This window comes from Phycodurus eques, chromosome 5 (genome assembly GCF_024500275.1).
Source record: "Phycodurus eques isolate BA_2022a chromosome 5, UOR_Pequ_1.1, whole genome shotgun sequence".
Lineage (NCBI taxonomy): Eukaryota > Metazoa > Chordata > Actinopteri > Syngnathiformes > Syngnathidae > Phycodurus > Phycodurus eques.
In genome coordinates this window covers 3,584,684-3,603,602 of record NC_084529.1, presented here as the reverse complement: position 1 = coordinate 3,603,602, position 18,919 = coordinate 3,584,684, and the positions used below count along the sequence as shown (strand labels likewise).

Sequence of the window (18,919 nt, the reverse complement as noted above, 5' to 3'; positions counted from 1 at the left end):
CCCGGCCCCGCCTGTGTGGAGTTTGCATGTTCTCGCCGTGCCTGCGTGGCTTTTCTCCGGGCACTCCGCTTTCCTCCCGCATCCCCAAAAACATTCGTGGTGGGTTGATTGAAGACTCTAAATTGCCCGTAGGTGTGAATTGCGCTCATCGGCATGATGCTACGGTCGAGGTACTGCGACATTCGATTTTTGAAATGGACGCACGGGTGAAAAGTGTCTAAAAGTGGGTGTCAAATAGGCACGTATTTTCTTTCAAAATAATTGATGCTTTTTACTATTATTAATGATTAAATATAATGAAGGACCAAATGATTGATTCAGATATAGATCTTTAAATGAACATGTACAATTGTCTATTTTACATTTTTTTCATTTTCAATAAACCAATTGTTTTAATGAATACAAATAAATATATTTTAGCTGACCCAAAAAAGGCTAGATTAATGACTTAAGTTAGATTACACATACTATATTATTTCAATATTTATAGTCAATATTTTGTAATTAATCATTACATTTTAATGTTTTTATTTTGATCAAATTAATTCATTCTCATTTTGAATTGTATTATGACTTGAATGACAACTGAAATGTTTCAAAAAATTAAAAAAAGTTATAAAAGTTTATTTTAAAAATGTAAATGTTATAATTTACAATGAACCAATTAACAATTTTTGTGCGATAAATGACAAACTCCAAATCCAAATAAACAACTGTAAAGTCATTAAATTACATGAAAATCACAAAGTCAAAATATAAGGAAAAAAAAGTTATTTTATAGGAATAAATTCAAAATGTTGAGTATTTGGAACAATTGGGGGGGGGGAAAATGAACCGACAGTAATGATTCAATTCGACTGTGTTGCACACAGAATTTAAATAAAAACTTTACTGATATAAAAGTTATTGTATTCGCGAGTGGCAGCGGCGCGCGATAGACGCCCGTCGCGCAAGGGCGCCGTTCGGTCTCGCACCGCCTCTGACTCTACGAAGTAAGTGCTGTGATCTCCTCCTCGTCTCCCTTGCAGACCCTCGGTCCTCAACTTCACGATGAAGTCGTCGCCGAGCATCGCTGCGGTATCTCATGTGCTCCGTCCTTCATCTTCTTCATCATCATCCTCGTCCTCTTCATTCATCTCTGACGTCTTCGCCGCGAACACCACAGCCAGCGACTTCGTACACGGAATCGTCGGGAGAATTCCGTGTTGGTTACGCGCACGCACGCCTGGCTACAACATAGGCAGAAAAACTAGTTCAGCTAGGGCACAAACCCAGCCAAACGAGTACCTATACCTACTAAAAGGACCTAGTTCTACTTAGGCTAGCTAGTAAGACGAGACCCTACAATTACTTAGACCTAGTTAGAGTAGAACCTACTGCTACTTGAGAACCATAATCTAGTTGGACTAGGACCTCAATCTGGACTAAAGGTCAAACCTAGTTAGACTAGAACCTTAAACTACTTACTGGGGACTACAAACAAAACAACAAACTTTCATTGCTCATCCTCCACTACCCTTGCCTGGGGTGTACCGCAAGGTTCAGTTTTAGGCCAAATTGTCTAGAGATGTCTAGTAATGAAGTACAAATACAGTTTGTTACCTTGAGTAGAAATTTGGGCTATCTACACTTTAGTGGAACAGTTACTGTATGTTCTACTCCTCGCCCTTCCTGGTTGTTCTTCGTTTGAAGAACGACTTGAGATGAGCCCAAGAAGTAACCGAAGCGTGTTTGGCAGTGCCTCCGTGGGCCGTCTACCTGCTGCTGGCGTTGGGCGCGATCGCGCTCGCTCTCGCGGTGTGTTGCGTGTGCGTGTGCTGCTGCAGAATCCGAAGGAAGAAGCGACGGCAGAAGCGGCCGGAGGCCCTCGTTCGACTCCGGCCGCACGGCGGACGAACCGACGCCGAGCCGGTGAGAAGAACCACCGGACAGTCGGTCAGACAATCGGAATGTTTGTTCGGAAGCGTGACCCGTCATATTGTTTGCTTGGGATGTTCAGATTGGCCCCTTCTCGTTTCTCTTATCCGGTATGTGCGCCAAGTAACAATTTGAGCGTTCGGCACTTGCGCCTCACTCGGGGCAATGGGCGAGGGGACCGTTTCAATGCTCCTTAATATGGCGGCGTAAGAACAGTTTCTGGGTCGCTTTCAATGTTGGGAGTGATGAGGAGCGAGGAACGCCGACATGAAGAGACTTGAGATGTTTGCTACTGTCGTGTTGTTTATTTGGAACAGTCGTTGGTTTTTTCGGTGCAGTCGTAATGTTTGTCAATATCAGGTTCAACCCGGCGCTGGTGACGTGAACTCTGGCGCCACCGAGCAGCCACGAGGGAAACTGCTGTACTCGCTGGAGTTCAACGCTGCGCTCGCTGAGGTGACCGAATGATTTGAACACCATCCCGCTAACATACGGGGCCTTTTCATTGAAACTATCGACAATCTCTCTTACCCAACCAATTCCGTGCCAGTCAAAACCGAGAGGACTTTTTTTTGTTTTGTTTACATTTTGCTCTGGAGTTAACTTTGTCAAAGATTTCTGACTTCCGAGCAGATTTGAATGCAGCTGTAATGATTAAGCATGCCAACAGATGAGCGCACATGCTAATATAAGTTTACAATAAACTCATTGGCAAGCCCACGTGCCAAGAAAGGAGCACAGACTGATTCGTAGGTTTCCATGCTAACTAAGGAGTGCGTGTTTATTAACGAGCTCACCTTCTTAAAAAAAAAAAAAAAAAAAAAAAAAAAACAACACACTGAAAAACAAGCTTAGCTCGCATGCTAACAAATGAGTAGACACAAATTAACAAGCTCACTTGCTAACAGAGGGGATCCATGTCAATGAACAAGGTCAGATGCTAACAAATTAGCACACGTGCTAACAAAGCATTTGTTAGCATTTTCGGGTTTCGGGCAAAAGATTTTGTGTCACCGAAGCGAGACGAACGATACTGGATGTTGTGATGACACGAGCAAAAGCTGCGGCCAGCGCCGCCCCGGCTACCTACAAGCGATAGCTGGCTAGCTAACGCGGCTAAACGCGATGTGGAGCCACGGAGTCGAACGTTCGCTTTGCGTCCAGTGTCAACGCAGCATAAATCGCTAATCATCGATATTCGTACGAGAAGTACATTGCACAAAATCGAAAAAAGCTAAACTAGTGTCTGCGCTTGAACTATCCAATCCAGTCTATCAGCAGTGTTGTTTGTTTGCTTGCAAAATAGAGTGCTGACTTTTAATTTAGATTTTTCTTTCAGCCTTGGTTTCCTCGTTTTCGCTTTTGTTGAAATAGTACCGACGCGTGGCTCACTGGCACGTGCCCGCGTGTGTCTAGTTAACAGTGGGCGTGAAGAAAGCCAGCAGCCTGAAGGCCATGGACCTGGGCGGAACTTCGGACCCCTACGTCAAGGTCTACGTCCTACCCGACAAGACCAAGACCTGTGAGACCAAAGTCCTGAAGAACACGCTCAATGCCACCTTTAACGAGACCTTCAACTTCCAGGTACCACCAGGAGGAAAAGTTACAAACAGCAAGGCTCCAGTCACCTAAATCTAGTTAAACTAGAGCGGAGACCTAGTTAGACTACAGGCTGTACCTAGGCGACATCCTACCCTATATTCAGACTAGAATCTAAACCAAGTTACACTACAAACTTAAACCTAATCAAACTAGAACCTATAGGCCTACCCAGGGAGAATGGTACATGAATGTAGTTAGACAATAACCTTAATCTAGTCAGTCTGAAAGTTAAATCTAGTTACACTAGAGTCTAAATCTAGCTACACTAAAACCTAAATCTATTTAGTCTATAATTTAAATCTAACCAAATTAGATTCAAACCTGAAACTAGTTAGACTGGGCCTAATTTGACCATGACATAGACCTAGTCAGACTCAAATTTAGGCTTGGTTGTAAAGCTCTTTACCAATACCTTTTTGGACTACAGGCTCTACCAAGTTAGATTAGAGCCTGAATCTAGCTAGACAAGACCTAGTTACTTAGTTTAGTTAAACTAAACATAATTATTTTAGACCTTAAACCAAGTTACACTTTAAACTAAACCTAATCAAAGAAGAACCTATACCCAGTTAGAAAAGAACAAATTTAAATCTGCTGGCCCTCATTGCATGTAGTTACACTGTAGCCTAAATCGAGCTCCACTAAAACCGAACCAATTCAGACTAGAACCGAAACCTAACCAAATAAAATTAGAACCTGAAACTAGCTAGAAATGGCGTAGACCTAGTTCGAATGCAACTGTAAGATCATTCTGCATCACCAAATCTAGACGTAATACCAAGTTAGATTAGAGAACTGAATCTAGCTAGACTAGACCTAGTCAAACAATAACCTAAACCCGGTTAAACAAGAGCCAAAACCTCGGTAACATCCTAAACCTAGTTGGCCTAGAATCTAAATCGAATTAGACAAGGACCTTGGACCTAGCTGGACTGGAACCTAGACCTACAATATTCGTTTAGTCTAGACCTAGCCTCAGTGGGTCTAGGACATGAACTCCAGAATGTAAATCAATTTAGTACATCAGCCTGCAGTATGTAAAAGAAGATTAGAACCCACATGGAGTTGAAGGTTCAATGAAGTGTTTTTATTTTGTTATCAGATCTCCAAGGCGTCTTTGGTGAAGTCGACGGCTGTGCTTCAGGTTTTCGACTTCGACCGCTTCTCCCGACACGACATCATCGGAGAGCTCCGCCTAAAACTAGGACAAGTGGACTGGAATCACGTCATCGAGGAGTGGAGGGACCTTCACGAGCCTGCCAACATGGAGGTTACGCCTAAACCTAGTCTGAGTACAATCTGAATCTAGGTAGACTAGAACCTAAATTTTTGTTAGACTAGAACCATAGACTAGTACCCAAATCTAATTAGACTACACCCTAAACCTACACTAAAAACTAAATGTGAGTTTAAAACCAAGCCCTAGTTTGACAATAGTGTAGACTAGTTAGACTAGAGCCTAGGTGTGGTTTGACCAGAATGTAGACCTAGTTAGACTAGAACCTACATTTTGTTAGACTAGCCTAAACGTAAACCTACTTAGACAACATACTAAACCTAGTTAGGCCAGAACTAAAACTTTGTTGGATTTCTAACTCCGGTTAGTCTTGGAGCTAAACCTAGTTAGATTTGAACATAGTACTTGTAACACCACAAACTTTGACTAGAACCTGAATCATATTACACTCAAATGTCATCATATCATCGGGCAGGAGGCGGGGTACACCCTGAACTGGTTGCCAGCCAATCGCAGGGCACACATAAACAAACAACCATTCGCACTCACAGTCACACCTACGGGCAATTTAGAGTTTTCAATTAACCTAGCACGCATGTTTTTGGGATGTGGGAGGAAACCGGTGTGCCCGGAGAAAACCCACACAGGCACGGGGAGAACATGCAAACTCCACACCGCCTGTGTGGGTCCGGGTCCTCAGATCTGTTAGGCCGACGCTCTGACCAGTCGTCCACCGTGCCGCCACAGTGAGACTAGTACCTAAAGTGAGTTAGACTAGACCTACTTAAACGACAGAGGACCAGTTAGAAGAGAGCCTAGACCAGTACTACTTTACCTACCTACTACCTACCCAAATGACTATTTGGACCAAATTGGATTACATCATAAAGGTAGTTAGACTAGAACCTAAATTGAGTTAGACTACATCCAAAAATAAGCTAGACCCTCAACTAGTTAGACTACAACCTAGATTTACTTAAAATGTAACTTAAACAGAGTTGGACTAGAACATGGGCCAAGTTAGACTCCGTCCTAAACCTAGTTAGACTAGAAACAAAATCTTAAAGTACTTAAAATGTAAGCAGGCGACTATGTTCCAAAAAACACAACGGGTCATTTGCATATTTTCCTAATGAAGTCAGTCTAGAACCTGTAGAACTAGTTCTGGAACGTCACCCCATTTTTTTCTAACGAATCCAGGAGGAGAACCTCGGTGAGATCTGCTTCTCTCTGCGTTACGTTCCGACATCCAGCAAACTGACAGTCGTCATCCTGGAGGCCAAAAACCTCAAGAGCACCGACTTGGACGGAAGCTCAGGTCAGATCAATCGATCGATCGATCACGACTTGGATCCTCAGCGGGGCGGGGCCTGTGACTCATAGTGAACAGCTACATGAGAGGTTCAAAATATTAGGAACAGCTCTGACGTGGGTGCGATCAGGATGACATCAGCGCAATTTATTGGATCTTGCTCTGTTGTCCATGGGCTTGTGTGTGTTAGCTTTATGTTCTAGTCTAATTAGGTTTAGGATGCTGTCTAACTAGGCTTAGGTTATAGGCAAACTTGGCCTAGGTTCTAGTCTAACGAGGTTTTGGTTCAAGTCAAACTAGGTCTTCATACTGGACCAACTGGGTCTTGGTGTTCCCATAGCTAGATTTAGGATGTAGATGAACAAGGACTAGGTTTTCGTCAAATTCTGATTAGGATTTAGTCCAATGAGGTTTAGGTCCGAGTCAAACTATATTCTGGACAAACTACGGCGAGGTAACTCCTCTAGCTACGGTTAGGATGTAGTTGAATTTAGACTAGCTTTTAGTTTGACTTGGTCGAGTCAAATCGCTCGAAGTTAAAATGGTTTAGATTGTAATATAACTACATTTATGAGTTTGTCCCACTATGTTAGGTTATAATTAGGGATGTCCCGATCCAACTTTTTCACTTCCTTCCCGATACCGATATTTCAGCCTTGAGTTTGCCCAATACTGATATCGATCCCATCCGATTTCCGCAATAATCATACATACTTTGCTTATTATGCAGTATGGAATGTTAGAGAAGGCTTGATCAAGTGATATTACTCAAACAGAGAACAATAATCGGCAACAGTAGGTATTGACCTCCTTGATGCAACGGGGTTTAGTTTGATCGACGGTCGCTGCTCCTGCTGTACCCATCTTGGCCTCTGAGGGGCAGTGTGATACACGTAATGAGACACGCACTTGCAGTAGCAAAGAAAGTTGAAGTCACGATCAACTATTGTTATTATCGCTGGTTTTTCCCTTATGCGGGAATATTGTCACCACAAGCGTGTTAGTGACCCAGCCATCCATCCATCCATTTCCCGTACCGCCTCTCCTCACCTCGGGTCGCGGGCGTGCCGGCGCCTATTCCGGCTGACTGCGGGCGAGAGGCGGGGTGCACCCTCAACGGGTCGGCAGCCAATTGCGGCGCACATACAGACAAACACACCTATGGACAATTTAGAGAAAAGCCACGCAGGCGCGGGGGAGACCATGCAAACTCCACACAGCGAGGCTCGATTTGAACCCGCAACCTCAGAACTGTGAGGCAGATGCGCTAACCAGTCGTCCACCGTGCCGCTCGCTGTGTTAGTGATGAATATGAATAGCAATTGTCATTTTTGTTGTTGTGTTGTTTAGATCCGTACGTGAAGGTGCAGCTGGCTCTGGACAAGCGCAAGTGGAAGAAGAAGAAGACATCCATCAAGAAGAACACGCTCAACCCGTACTACAACGAGGGGTTCGCCTTCAAGGTCACCCTGGCGCAAATTCAGGTAGGGGGCGCCAAAACATACACACAACGTATGTGGAGACATTATGTACACGCACACACGGGCATCCTTTCTGATCTCTGCACTTTGCCACATCAAATATGGCGGCCGGCAACATCAACATCCACCTAGAATGGGGAGAGATTTGTCTCAAAATTATTTACACAAATATATCTGCGATTTACACGTGTTTTTGAATGTTGTGTGTGCATTTATTCATGATGAGTCACGATAAATGCACACCCAACATTAAAGAAACAGCTGTAAGTCGCGGATATATGTGCGGATCTGCCCTCAGCGCGTCAACCTGGTGATCTCGGTGTGGGACCACGACCCGATGACGCCCAACGACCCGACGGGGAAGATCTTCCTGGGCTGCGACGCGTCGGGCAACGGGCTGAGGCACTGGGCCGACATGCTGGCCAACCCGCGCCGGCCCGTGGCGCAGTGGCACACGCTGCTGTCGGCGCAGCAGGTCAACGCCGCCCTCGCCCTCAAGAAGAAGATACCGCTCGCCAGGAAGATGCCCTTCTGAGGAGCCCCCATGCCCACAGGGGCCGCTCTGGACCAACCCTGCCAGAGGTACAGACAAGATAAGAACACATTTCTATCCCAGCACAAAAATCCAATTTCCCATTTTAACACATTTTTCCTCTTCTTTTGTAGAGGAAAAAAAAAAAGACATTATTCAACTCAAGTTTTGGTTTTGAGCATTTTTTTCCCCCAGCATTGACTTGGAGAAACTTTCACAGAAATGATAATGATAATAATAATAGTAATTAGCATAGAATCACAAATAAATAATAATTGGCATAAAATCACAAATAAATAACTTTAATTACACTCTAAATTGCCCGTAGGTGCGATTGTGAATGCGAATGGTTGTTTGTTTCTATGTGCCCTGCGATTGGCTGGCGACCGGTTCAGGGTGTACCCCGCCTCCCGCCCTAAAATGCCCGGGATAGGCTCCGGCGCGCCCGCGACCCACGTGAGGAGAAGCGGTAAAGGAAATGGATGGATGAATAAATAGAAGCGACCATTCTGAAAAATGATTCATGATAGTTTTGGTCCCTTAACACTTACACAACAAAGATATAAAGTACAGACAAACTATTTGACAGTTTTAAAATACTTTGTCCCTTAGTATTCAACTTTACAATAGAGAGGAATTTGCATGTAGAAAAACATGCAAAAAAATGCATTAACTGATGGATTTATCTTTAAATTTGGGCCATAACTGTATGCAACACAATAAGTGACGTTACTGGCAAAACATTATTTATGCATGATTAATAAATGTTTAGTTCCGGACTAAGAATAACATGGACATCCTGGTTTAGGATCTGAATTGAGCAGCAAAAAACGAAAAACTTGAAGGCCTAATTAATCGGGCAGGCCCTAATAAATAGTAATTCGTAGTAATGAATATTACAAAAAATATAAAACATAAATAGAAACAAACAGACAAAAAAAAAAACTTTTTTATTGAGTAATTGGTTGTAGTTAAAAGAATAAGTACAAATGAGCATTTATTATTTTATTAAAACAAAGTATTTTACATACATATTTATGATTCTTTTGTTTTTTTTAAACCACATTTATAAATAAACTGGCTTCTCTGTGTGTTTTAAAAAATCAAATGGAGCACAAAAGTTTTCCCACCCCTTGTTTAGATTGACTCACGTATCTTTTTTCATAAGAGCCCGTGTATGTATATATATGTACACTTAGAAGCAATCACGCTGAGTTGCAGTCTTCTTCTTCTTCTTCTTCCTCCTCCTCTTCTTTGTGCTGCTTCAAGCCTCCTGAGAGCGCCTGCCGGGCCTCATCATCTGCGTGCAGTGATGTCGATGGCCTGCGGGGGCGCTAAAGACACTTCGTGCACCCGCTCGTACGGTGGCCCAGACAGGTCAGAACAATTGCAAACGCCACAACACGGTGGCGTTAGATACACCGGAACCGAGCGCCGGGACTATTCGTCCGCCATTTTGCCGACGGACCAAGTGACGAAATCAGTTTGAACAAACGAAGTTTGAATAGTGATGATGAATGACAATGTAAAAGTGCTTACTTTCAGAAATGGCGCCAAAATAGCTTACTTTTACTTACGTTTCCAACTTTGTGCAACTGTCCGCCTCAGTCACTTTTTCTGGTCCGTTGGCAATCGGAGCACCCGTAACCCCGCCGAATTAGACGGTCGAGGGAGTCCCGCTCTCACTTCCGGCGTGCCTTCACGTCGCTGTGTTGTGCTTTTAATGTCGCGATGTTGTGCCGTTTGCGTTTCCCTTGTGCGTTCTGGCGTTTGCAATTGTGACTTTTTTTTTTAAACATTTTGTACCCTTGCATCTCCATAGGAGCTGCTGTTACTATTTTGACCCTCATGTGCATAAGTGGTCAAAATAGCAGAAACAAGTGGAGTAATAATAAATAGTCGTATTAATATATCTTTGACAGTGTCACTCAAAAGTGAGCATTATTACATTTTAGATACAGTCCCTATATTAGTGTTAGTTGTGTGGGAAAAAAGGAACAAACTCGAGGTCTATGAACTTATATTTTCAATTTTTTTTGGATTAGAAACACTGACACAAACACTATTATTAATGTAGTATAGCAGAACCAAAGAGCGACATTGAGGAGGGATTCAAAGAAATTTCAATGTAATGTAAGATGTTGCATGTTGGTATTTGCTAAGTCGTCAATGTAGTCTAATTATGCTCCAATAAAATTTGTACAACTAGTGAAACGTGGGAAGTATGATGTTGTTGCCAGACATATAACAACACACAGTATGATGAATTATGCATCACAGTTCCAATTTCACATTGAAACAAAATAAATGTATCATGAAAATCGGGGATGTGTACTGGGCGACAGTTGAACAATGACAAACAAATGAAAGACAAATCTGTTTTTTTTCAGCATAATATGATTTCTTTGTCATTCACAATTTATATTTGAGCGTGTGATCATCCGAAGAAGAGAAGCATGTGTTGATCGTGCCGTCTTGCTCCTTGACAAAAGCACATGAAGAGGAGGATGAGCTGTGACTTCAGGTTACCAGTGCTCCAATGACACACAGCGCAGGAGGAGGGGTGGCAAAAAACACTAAATGAGAGAGAGAGATAGCGACGCTTCACTAAATCTGTGGACGCTCTGACAAGCTGCTGCGCGCGCACACACACACACACACACACACACACAGTGAGTTGTAATGTTCTACTTTAATGCGACTTAAATATTTCATTCATCGTCGTCATCACTGTTCCTCGATCAACTGTCTCCGACATTTGCACTTTTGAGAAGTACTAGATACCTATATTTTCCCCCCTTTTCCATTTTCGTTTTCCATTTTCAGGCGGGGCCGGGGATTGAACCCCGGTCTTCAGAACTGTGAGGCAGATGTGCTAACCACCGTGTCGCTTGAAATAAGTTCAATAATAAATATATAATAAGAATTAGATGGTCATGCCAACTAATTCGTGAAGCACTCTTGACCGTAGGCACACTTGAAAAACGGCAATCTGCCTCCAGCCTGCACGGGGCAGTTCTACCTCGCAGTTGTCGTCATCTCCCGGAAGTGAATTCAACGACGAAGAAGAACATACCCCGCCCCCAAGACGCGCTTCCGTGTTGGCGGAGCAGCTAGCTAGCTAGCTCGCTCGCTCGCTCGCCTGCCGGTAAGCCCTCGTCCCACCTAATTGCGCAATGAAATAATTAAACAGCAACTTGCCGAAGTTTAAAGGTGTTTTTCTTTAACGGAGCCAAATGCGGAATAAGCTCCGACGGTCATGGAGGGTGAGCAACGCTAACTAGCGGCGTATAAATGAGTGGCTCCAATTGCTACCAGCCACGAACATGTTGGCGTGGCTCGCATACTCGCATGCACTGAAGACGCGACGTGATTTGCACGTGAGCTCGCCTCACCACACTTTGCCGGCTACTCGCTCGACTCCGTCCGATGGAGGTGACGCGTTGCTCGGCTCAGCCAACAAGATGACGCGCCGCCCGAGCCGGCGGATGCTTGTGCCCTTGTGTGCAGGCTTAGGCCCGACATGGACGCCCGCTCGCCGGAGTGCCCCATCCTGGCCGAAAAGCGGCCGAGTAGGAAGCGCAATGGACGCTGCTGTGGTAAGTCCAAGTTCTTGCATGCTGTCGTTGAGTTCAAAGTGAGGAGGAACCCTCATGGCTTCCTCTTCTCCAGCAGGACTCGTGAGCACTTTGCACAAGATCTTCACCAACCACAACACGCTCAACATTCAATCCGTTAGCCGCCTGGAATGTGCTGGTATGTATTTTGATTTTTATAGCCAGCCGTCACTCATTGCTTGCATTGAAACAAACCTAAACAGGCATTGCATATATTTAAATGAATTAGAGGTGCAATAATCAATGAATAATTTAAAGACTTTTTTTTTTTTTTTTAACTTAAATTTGTCCAAATCCTTAGAATTCTACCCTCGCAACAGTAAGTGTTATCTAATTTCTTTGGTACTGTTTGAAGTCCCATCCTGCCTCAAACGTGCCACCAACATCTCAGTCCCCAAGAAACCTGCAATTTCAGGACTGAATGACTACAGGCCTGTCGCCCTGACATCTGTGGTCATGAAATCCTTTGAATGCCTCATGCTGGACCATCTCAAGAGCATCACAGAACCCCTGCTGGACCCCCTGCAGTTTACCTGCTGACCAAACAATTTGCGGATTTTTCGCGAGATGGTGAAGTTTTGCGGTGGTTGTTTTTCCATACAGACTGTTATTGCGGACTCACGTAGCAATAAGCGCTAACCAGGATAAAAGCGTGCCCAAAGGTTGAGATCATTTCACACTTAAAAGAAGCTAATGTATCCATTGCAAAGTACAACTGTTCTAAGTTACATACTGGATGTCTGCGGTAAAATAAACATTGTTTGCTCATTTGAAATAGCCTACTATTGCAAGTTAGAACGAACTCTCATCCATAACAGGTGGTTTGGATAGAAGGAGGATGGAAACAGTTGCTGGTGCTCTTTCAGTCCCTTTATTGAACAGTTTATTAAAGCAGCATTGACAAAATATTCCTGCGTAAGTCTATGACACTGAAGTCCAAATTAATATCCATGTACAGTATATACTATCTTTGCGTGTGTTCCAGGTTCCTGTCCCAATCTGATGATGAGTAGGAGAGACGTGGCGGACGTGCCGCCCGCCCCCAGCGGGGCCGTCACCCCTCAGCTGCCCCACCGGGCCCATCACCACCGGCCCCTTTGCATGTCGGTGTCGTCCGACAGCAGCGGACGCTTCAAAGCTCTCGACACGCAGGAGTGGAAGAACAACCTCAAAGCTCAGGTCGCCGCTAACAGAATGGAAGCCTTACTCTAAGATGGGAGGGGCATGTGATATCTAAGCAGCATATTATATAGAAATATTCAGCGCAAAGAGTACTAAAACATTGAACACTTGGACAAGTACATTCAAAGATTTACTCAAGGTCAAATTGATCTATCTGCAAGCTTAGTGCATTTTAGGTTCTTTGAGGATATGCGGTACAGAAAATGGATGGATGGAAAATGGGAGTCCAAAGCCTAATTTCCCTAACTTTTTAAAAGTAGTGTGTGGCAGGTGTTTTCAAATTCAAAAAATTATTTAAAAATACAATTAAAAACATAAACAATTAGGCTATGTTTTATCCTGTTTTTATTAAGTAAAAAAAAACTAGATTTTTTAAAACCTTACTGATGTTCCCCCGCCTATTTGCAATTTGCTTCTCGCGGGTTTTTGCAGAATGTAGCTTTCGTGTGTCGCTGAAAAACTCAATCTGTTGGCTGTTTCAGTGCCCAGGACAAAACCCTGTCTAAAACTAACGCACAGTGGTGCATTGAGGTAGAAGTTGAATTTGTTCCATCCGCATGCTTGTAACTGAAAAGAGTCATCTCAAATCATCTTTCCCCATTGTTATGAATGGAAATGCCATTAATCTTTTCCGGCCTCCCCCCCAAAAGTTAAATGCTTTATAAATGAATAGCGCTGGAGTTCATAATAATATACTTTATAAAAACATGCAGTTATGACATAAATAGAATGGATAAGAGTTTTTGCAGCATTCAGTGGATACTGTGCTGCTCCTTTTGGTGTGCTCGCCTACTACATAATCATAAACCTTTTTAGGGTGTGTCAATTACTGTCAGATTTTCATGTAGCAATAGATGATAAAGATAAACAAATAATGGATAGCATAGTACATTTGACTGAAACTGATGACAAAATGGTGTTGGAGGCGGTTAAACGTGTGACGGCGTGTTGCGATGTCATCATCAGATGGACCAGGCCCACAGCGCAGGTGCGAGCAGCAGTACGGGCTCCCTGGAGCGGGCGTCCCTCTTCTGTGCCCCGGGGGGCCCGTCCAAGGCGGCCGGGCGCTTCTCGCTCTTCTCTGCACCGTGGAACGTCAGCTCCGAATCGGACTCCAACCCGACGTCTGGGTCCGGCTCCAAGAAACTACGCAACTACAATCGGCGGACGGCCACGGGCCCGGCCGGAGTCCCCGAGCCGCCCCGAGGGGAGGTCGAGGGCTGCGGGGGGACCCCACGGCATTTTGAGCCGGTCATCTCCAAGGTGACAGACTACATCTACGTGGGCAACCTGAACGCGGCCTATAACGGGCGGGCGCTCTGCCGTAACAACATCGACTGCATCATCGACATGAGCAGCGCCCCGGGCCAGGCGCCGCCCACTCTCAGCCTCATCCCTTGCACGTGCTCGCGGGGGGCCCGCCACAGCTGGTCCCGCCTCAAGGTGGACATCGGCGACTTCAAGCAGCGCTGCTTCGAGGACATCAACGAGTGCATCCACGCCTCGGCTGGGAAACGCAAGCGGGTTCTGGTCCACTGTGGGGACGGCTTCTCACTGGCGCCCACCTGCATCATCCAGTACCTGATGCTCAAACGCAACATGAGGCTCATGGCGGCGTACGAGCTCCTCAGAGCGAAATATCCCGTCAATATCCGTGAGTGTCATCGCAACCTGCTGGTCAGCCTGGAGAGGACGCTCAGGCCCGGGGACGTCGATTCGGAGAGCTTCAAGCAGGCCATATCCAGGAAGGTGGCCTGGACCTGATTCGCCCTGAGCCAGATCGCCGAAAAGCTCTCGTCATCCCGCCTGAACTTCACTGCAACGTCTAAGCAGATGTTCGAGACCTGGTTCTGATTCCCGAGATGTGCTTCTGTGACCGTGTGGTGTGTCTTGGACCTCCACTTGATATTTGTGTAAAACTCTTTAATTGACACGAACGTGGTTCTAGTACCACGTGGTCCGGCTATGTCTTGTGGATGGCCATCCAGTTCATCTTCTGAGAGTGATCCCTCCCTAAGAATTGTTTTTTTAGCTCCATCCCAACAGCTGAAGAGATGAGTGAAACCTGGTTCTGGTTCCAGAGGTGTGCTTCTGCTACCACATGGTAGCTCCGTCACACATCTCAGGAGATGTGTAACATTAGTCCCGGGTGGTGTCTCGTAAACCTCCATTTGCTCTTTTCTGAGTGTGCCCTCCCTCAGAATTGTCTTTTACTTCAACACAGTATCTCAGGAGCTGTTCGAGACCTGGTCTTAGTTATCGCTGTGATGTGTTATCGCATGGATGGACATCCAGTTGATCTTTTGTTCCAGCAATGTCTTGTGGATGTACTTCCAGTTGATCTTTTTTGAGTGTTCCCTCCCTAAGAATTGTTTTGTAGCTCCATCACCACATTGCAGTCGGTGTGTGAAAGTAGTTTCTGATACCAGGTGGTGTCTCGTAGACCTCCAATTTGATCTTTTGGAAGTGGTTTCTCCTGAAGAATTTTTATTTTATTTTTTTTAATTCCATCCCAACATCTCAAGACAAGTGAAACCTCCTCCTGTTTCCAGATATGTGCTTCTGGTAACAGGTGGCGTCTCATGGACCTCCAGTTGATCTTTTGTGAGTGTTCCCTACCTAAGACTTCCATCCATCACAATAATCTCAGGAGATTTGTGTTAGACCTGGTTCTGATTCTAGAGATGAGCCAATGATGATCTCCAACTGTAGAACCACATCTCAGGAGATGTGGTTGTGGTACCAGGCGGGCCAATTCAGTGCAATGTCTCGTGGATCGAGCCTCCACTCGATCCTCTCCAAGAACTATGGTTTTATCTTCCTGATTCTCTGTAAGGTGTTTTTGTGGATGTTCTGATCCGATGTAGCGGTACTCGTCTGCTGCTGAATAACAACGTGGACACTCGCACATGCTGAGCTGTCCTCTGTGAGGAAGAACACTTGCTAAGTTCTGTTGTGCACCGTTCGGACCTCTGAACTATTTGATTTGATCAGAGTTGTTTAATGTGAATATTGTTAAATGTTTTCTGGTGATTTGAAAGGAGTTTCTGAAATTCGTGTGCTTTACCATAGCAACATTTTGTTTTGATTTGATTTGGCACCACGCTAAAATACAAAACGACGAAAATAGTTAGTGTCTCGAATGCCGCGGAGATCATTTCTCGTGATTGGTCCGTTTTAGGTTCACATGCTGTGATGACGTACTCGGCGTGCCCCTTGGTTCTACATGCCATCTACGCTGGCGCCATCTCGATCGATTTTGCAGCATCATTACACGCATCATCTGGTCATCTAGATCCACTTGTTCGGCAGACACTGTTCCACGGTCGTTATTGTTGTTGCTTTGTTCCTTGTTACTGAAAGGAAAGTAAAAACGGCTCCCGGAAATGGCCCAAAAATGCAGAGGAAACTCCACCCTGTGGCGTCCTAGCCAACACCAGCCGTAGCGACACCCCCGACTTGGAGGTGAACTGCAGTACGTTTTCAGAACTGCGCGCGTTTTCTGGTATTTCTACGACTGTATTATAATTATTTTAGAAAATTCAACTTGTTTCTGCTATTTCGACCTATTCTCTTTCATTGTTGCAACTTTTTTTTCTATTATAAAAACGTTTTCATTCACTTTCAAAGTGCAACTTTTTAAAAATATTCAGACTATCCTCTAACATTTTTTTCAGTGAATATTCCAACTTCAGTCTCTTTTTAACAAATTTTCTGGTAATTATTTTCGTAAAATAAAAAAAACAAACTTCTGGTACTATTCCATTTTTTTCTGTAAGATACAATTTATAATGCTAATATCCTTGAATCTGCTAATCCTGATATTTCAACTTCAATATGATGTTTTTATGGTAACATTGCACCTTTTATTCATTTTTCAAATGTATTTTTTCCTTTTTTTCTGTCTACTTAATACTCTCTTCCATAAATTGCTAACATAAAATAAACCAAATAAAAGGGGAATTTGGGTTGAAAGTGTAAACATGAAGACACTTATTTAAATGGAAACTTTAAATTCTTTTAAAGTCAAAATAATGCTTCAGTTTTGACATTAAAACAATTGAATCATCATTTACAGTCGTGCTCACCATTATTAGTACCCATGAAGTTGAAGTACTAAATGTGGACTAACTCCTGACGAAAATGAATCAAGTGAAATCTTTTTTTCCTATAGAGAACTTGTATTTGATACAAAAGAGCAAATGATAACATTTTCTGGGCAGATGAAATTAAAATAGAGCTTTTCAGCAATACACACAAACAGTATGTTTACAGACTCCGCAATGAAGCCTTGAAGGAAAATAAACAGTCAAGCATGGTGGACGATCCATCATGCTGTGGGGCTGCTTTGCCACATCTGGTACTGGAGGCCTTGACTGTGTCACAGAAAAATAGAGATTTTGGACGGAAATGTCTTACCCAGTGTAAGCGAACTTTGTTTGAAGTGAAGATCATGGGTCCTCCAGCAAGACAAAGACCCAAAGCCCACATCCAAAAGCATGCAGGAATGATTGAAAAGCGGGGAAAATGCACTGTTTTAAAATGGCCAGCAATGAGTCCTGATCCCAAACCAATTGAGAAACTTTGGTGGGAGCTGAAATCTGCAAATGTGAAAAAAAACTATCCAAATGTTCAAGAAAAATTGCAAAGGAAGAGTGGGGGGAAATACTACCTGTTAAGTGCAAAAAGCTTCCAGATGGATGCAAGAAATATTTGGAGGCTGTCATCGCTGCCAAAGGGTGTGCAAGCAAATATTGAGAGCTGCCGAAAATTGCTGCACGTGCGGTTCTCAGTTTTTTTCTTCGAATCTAAGTTGGAAAAAACAAAACAAAAAAAACCCATCTCCATTTAAAAGATGTTTGGTACATTTCCATTTATTATTAAGCGACTGTACAGTTTATGCAAAAAAATGAAGGGGTGCCAATATTGGTGAGCACAACTGTACGAGGCGAGCCGATATTTAGCAACCAACCAAAAACTTTCTGATCAACAGGAACTCTTTCGTTAAGTTTCCCATTTCAGTTAGGCTCCAAATGTACAGCACACAGGCTAGCTTCCAAATGCAGTTTGTTACAATTATGACAAAACTGCTAACATTTTTCAAGTTGTCAGGAGTCAACTTTAGGCCACCATATGTCAAACCTTTTACGATATATGCAAATATTTACAAAATTGATCATTTCAACCGTGGCAACAGGATGCTAACATCGGTTGAAGGGGCTAGTGGTGGCTATGCTACCAGTGTGAAAACAATGTGGCTTCTTGGTTGGGTTTGTGATGTGACATTTGCACCTTATCTCGATATGTGCTGTCTAAGTCGACTTTACATTTTTGGGGTACAATCGTGAGCTTTTGTGGGCAGAGCCTGTAATATATTAGCGCTTTTTTTTTTTGTTTTCTGGGTCGGCGCCAACGTCTTTGGTGAAGGTGAAAGTGAATGTGGTGCTCCTCAATGTTCTCAGGTGATTCCTCCGTGGTCCGGCCACATTTGTACTGTTCATTAATTAAAAGCTGACATGTTAACATTTTGTTGTTTTTTCTAAAATCCGTGTCAAGGTAAAATCGTAAATGCTGCATAGCCATGATCCTCGTGGAACGAGCGGTGTTCTGTTATTGGACTTCTGTGTACATCACGGATTGTCCATAAAGAACACCATGTTCAAGCATAAGGGTGTCCACACGTGCACTTGGCAACAGGACACCCCAGGTCGCAGTTGGATGATCGACTTTGTGGTCGTCTCATCGGACATGCGGCCGCAAGCCTTGGACGCTCGGGTGAAGGGAGGGGCGGATCTGTCACCTGATCACCACCTGGTGGTGAGTTGGCTGCGATGGTCGGGGAAGATGCCGGTCCAACATGGCAGGCTCAAACATATTGTGAGGGTCTGCTGGGAGCGTCTGGCAGAATCCCCTGTCAGAAGGAGTTTCAACTCCCACCTCCGACAGAACTTTGCTCACATTCCGGGGGAGGCGGGGGACATAGAGTCCGAGTGGACCGTGTTTCGCACCTCTATTGGTGAAGCGGCCGACCGGAGCCGT

General features: G+C 44.1%; 2 protein-coding genes across 3 annotated transcripts; both read left to right on the top strand.

The window, feature by feature from the left end:
- The first annotated feature begins 156 nt into the window (after window positions 1-156).
- syt8 (synaptotagmin VIII) lies at window positions 157-9,807 on the top strand. Its single transcript, XM_061676455.1, has 10 exons — window positions 157-170; window positions 1,029-1,204; window positions 1,739-1,911; window positions 2,278-2,373; window positions 3,334-3,501; window positions 4,622-4,789; window positions 5,957-6,074; window positions 7,419-7,552; window positions 7,848-8,131; window positions 9,351-9,807. The coding sequence occupies exons 1-9, from the start codon at window positions 157-159 to the stop codon at window positions 8,082-8,084; spliced, it is 1,284 nt and encodes a 427-aa protein (XP_061532439.1). The 3' UTR covers window positions 8,085-8,131; window positions 9,351-9,807.
- A 1,347-nt stretch (window positions 9,808-11,154) lies between these two features.
- LOC133402804 (uncharacterized) lies at window positions 11,155-18,453 on the top strand. 2 transcript variants are annotated; one of them, XM_061676961.1, is made up of 4 exons: window positions 11,155-11,680; window positions 11,757-11,837; window positions 12,684-12,877; window positions 13,847-18,453. In XM_061676961.1, the coding sequence occupies exons 1-4, from the start codon at window positions 11,605-11,607 to the stop codon at window positions 14,642-14,644; spliced, it is 1,149 nt and encodes a 382-aa protein (XP_061532945.1). In that variant the 5' UTR covers window positions 11,155-11,604; the 3' UTR covers window positions 14,645-18,453. The 2 variants fall into 2 exon arrangements, with proteins under 2 accessions (XP_061532945.1, XP_061532944.1); XM_061676960.1 differs by having other exon boundaries at window positions 11,754-11,837.
- The last annotated feature ends 466 nt before the right edge of the window (window positions 18,454-18,919 follow it).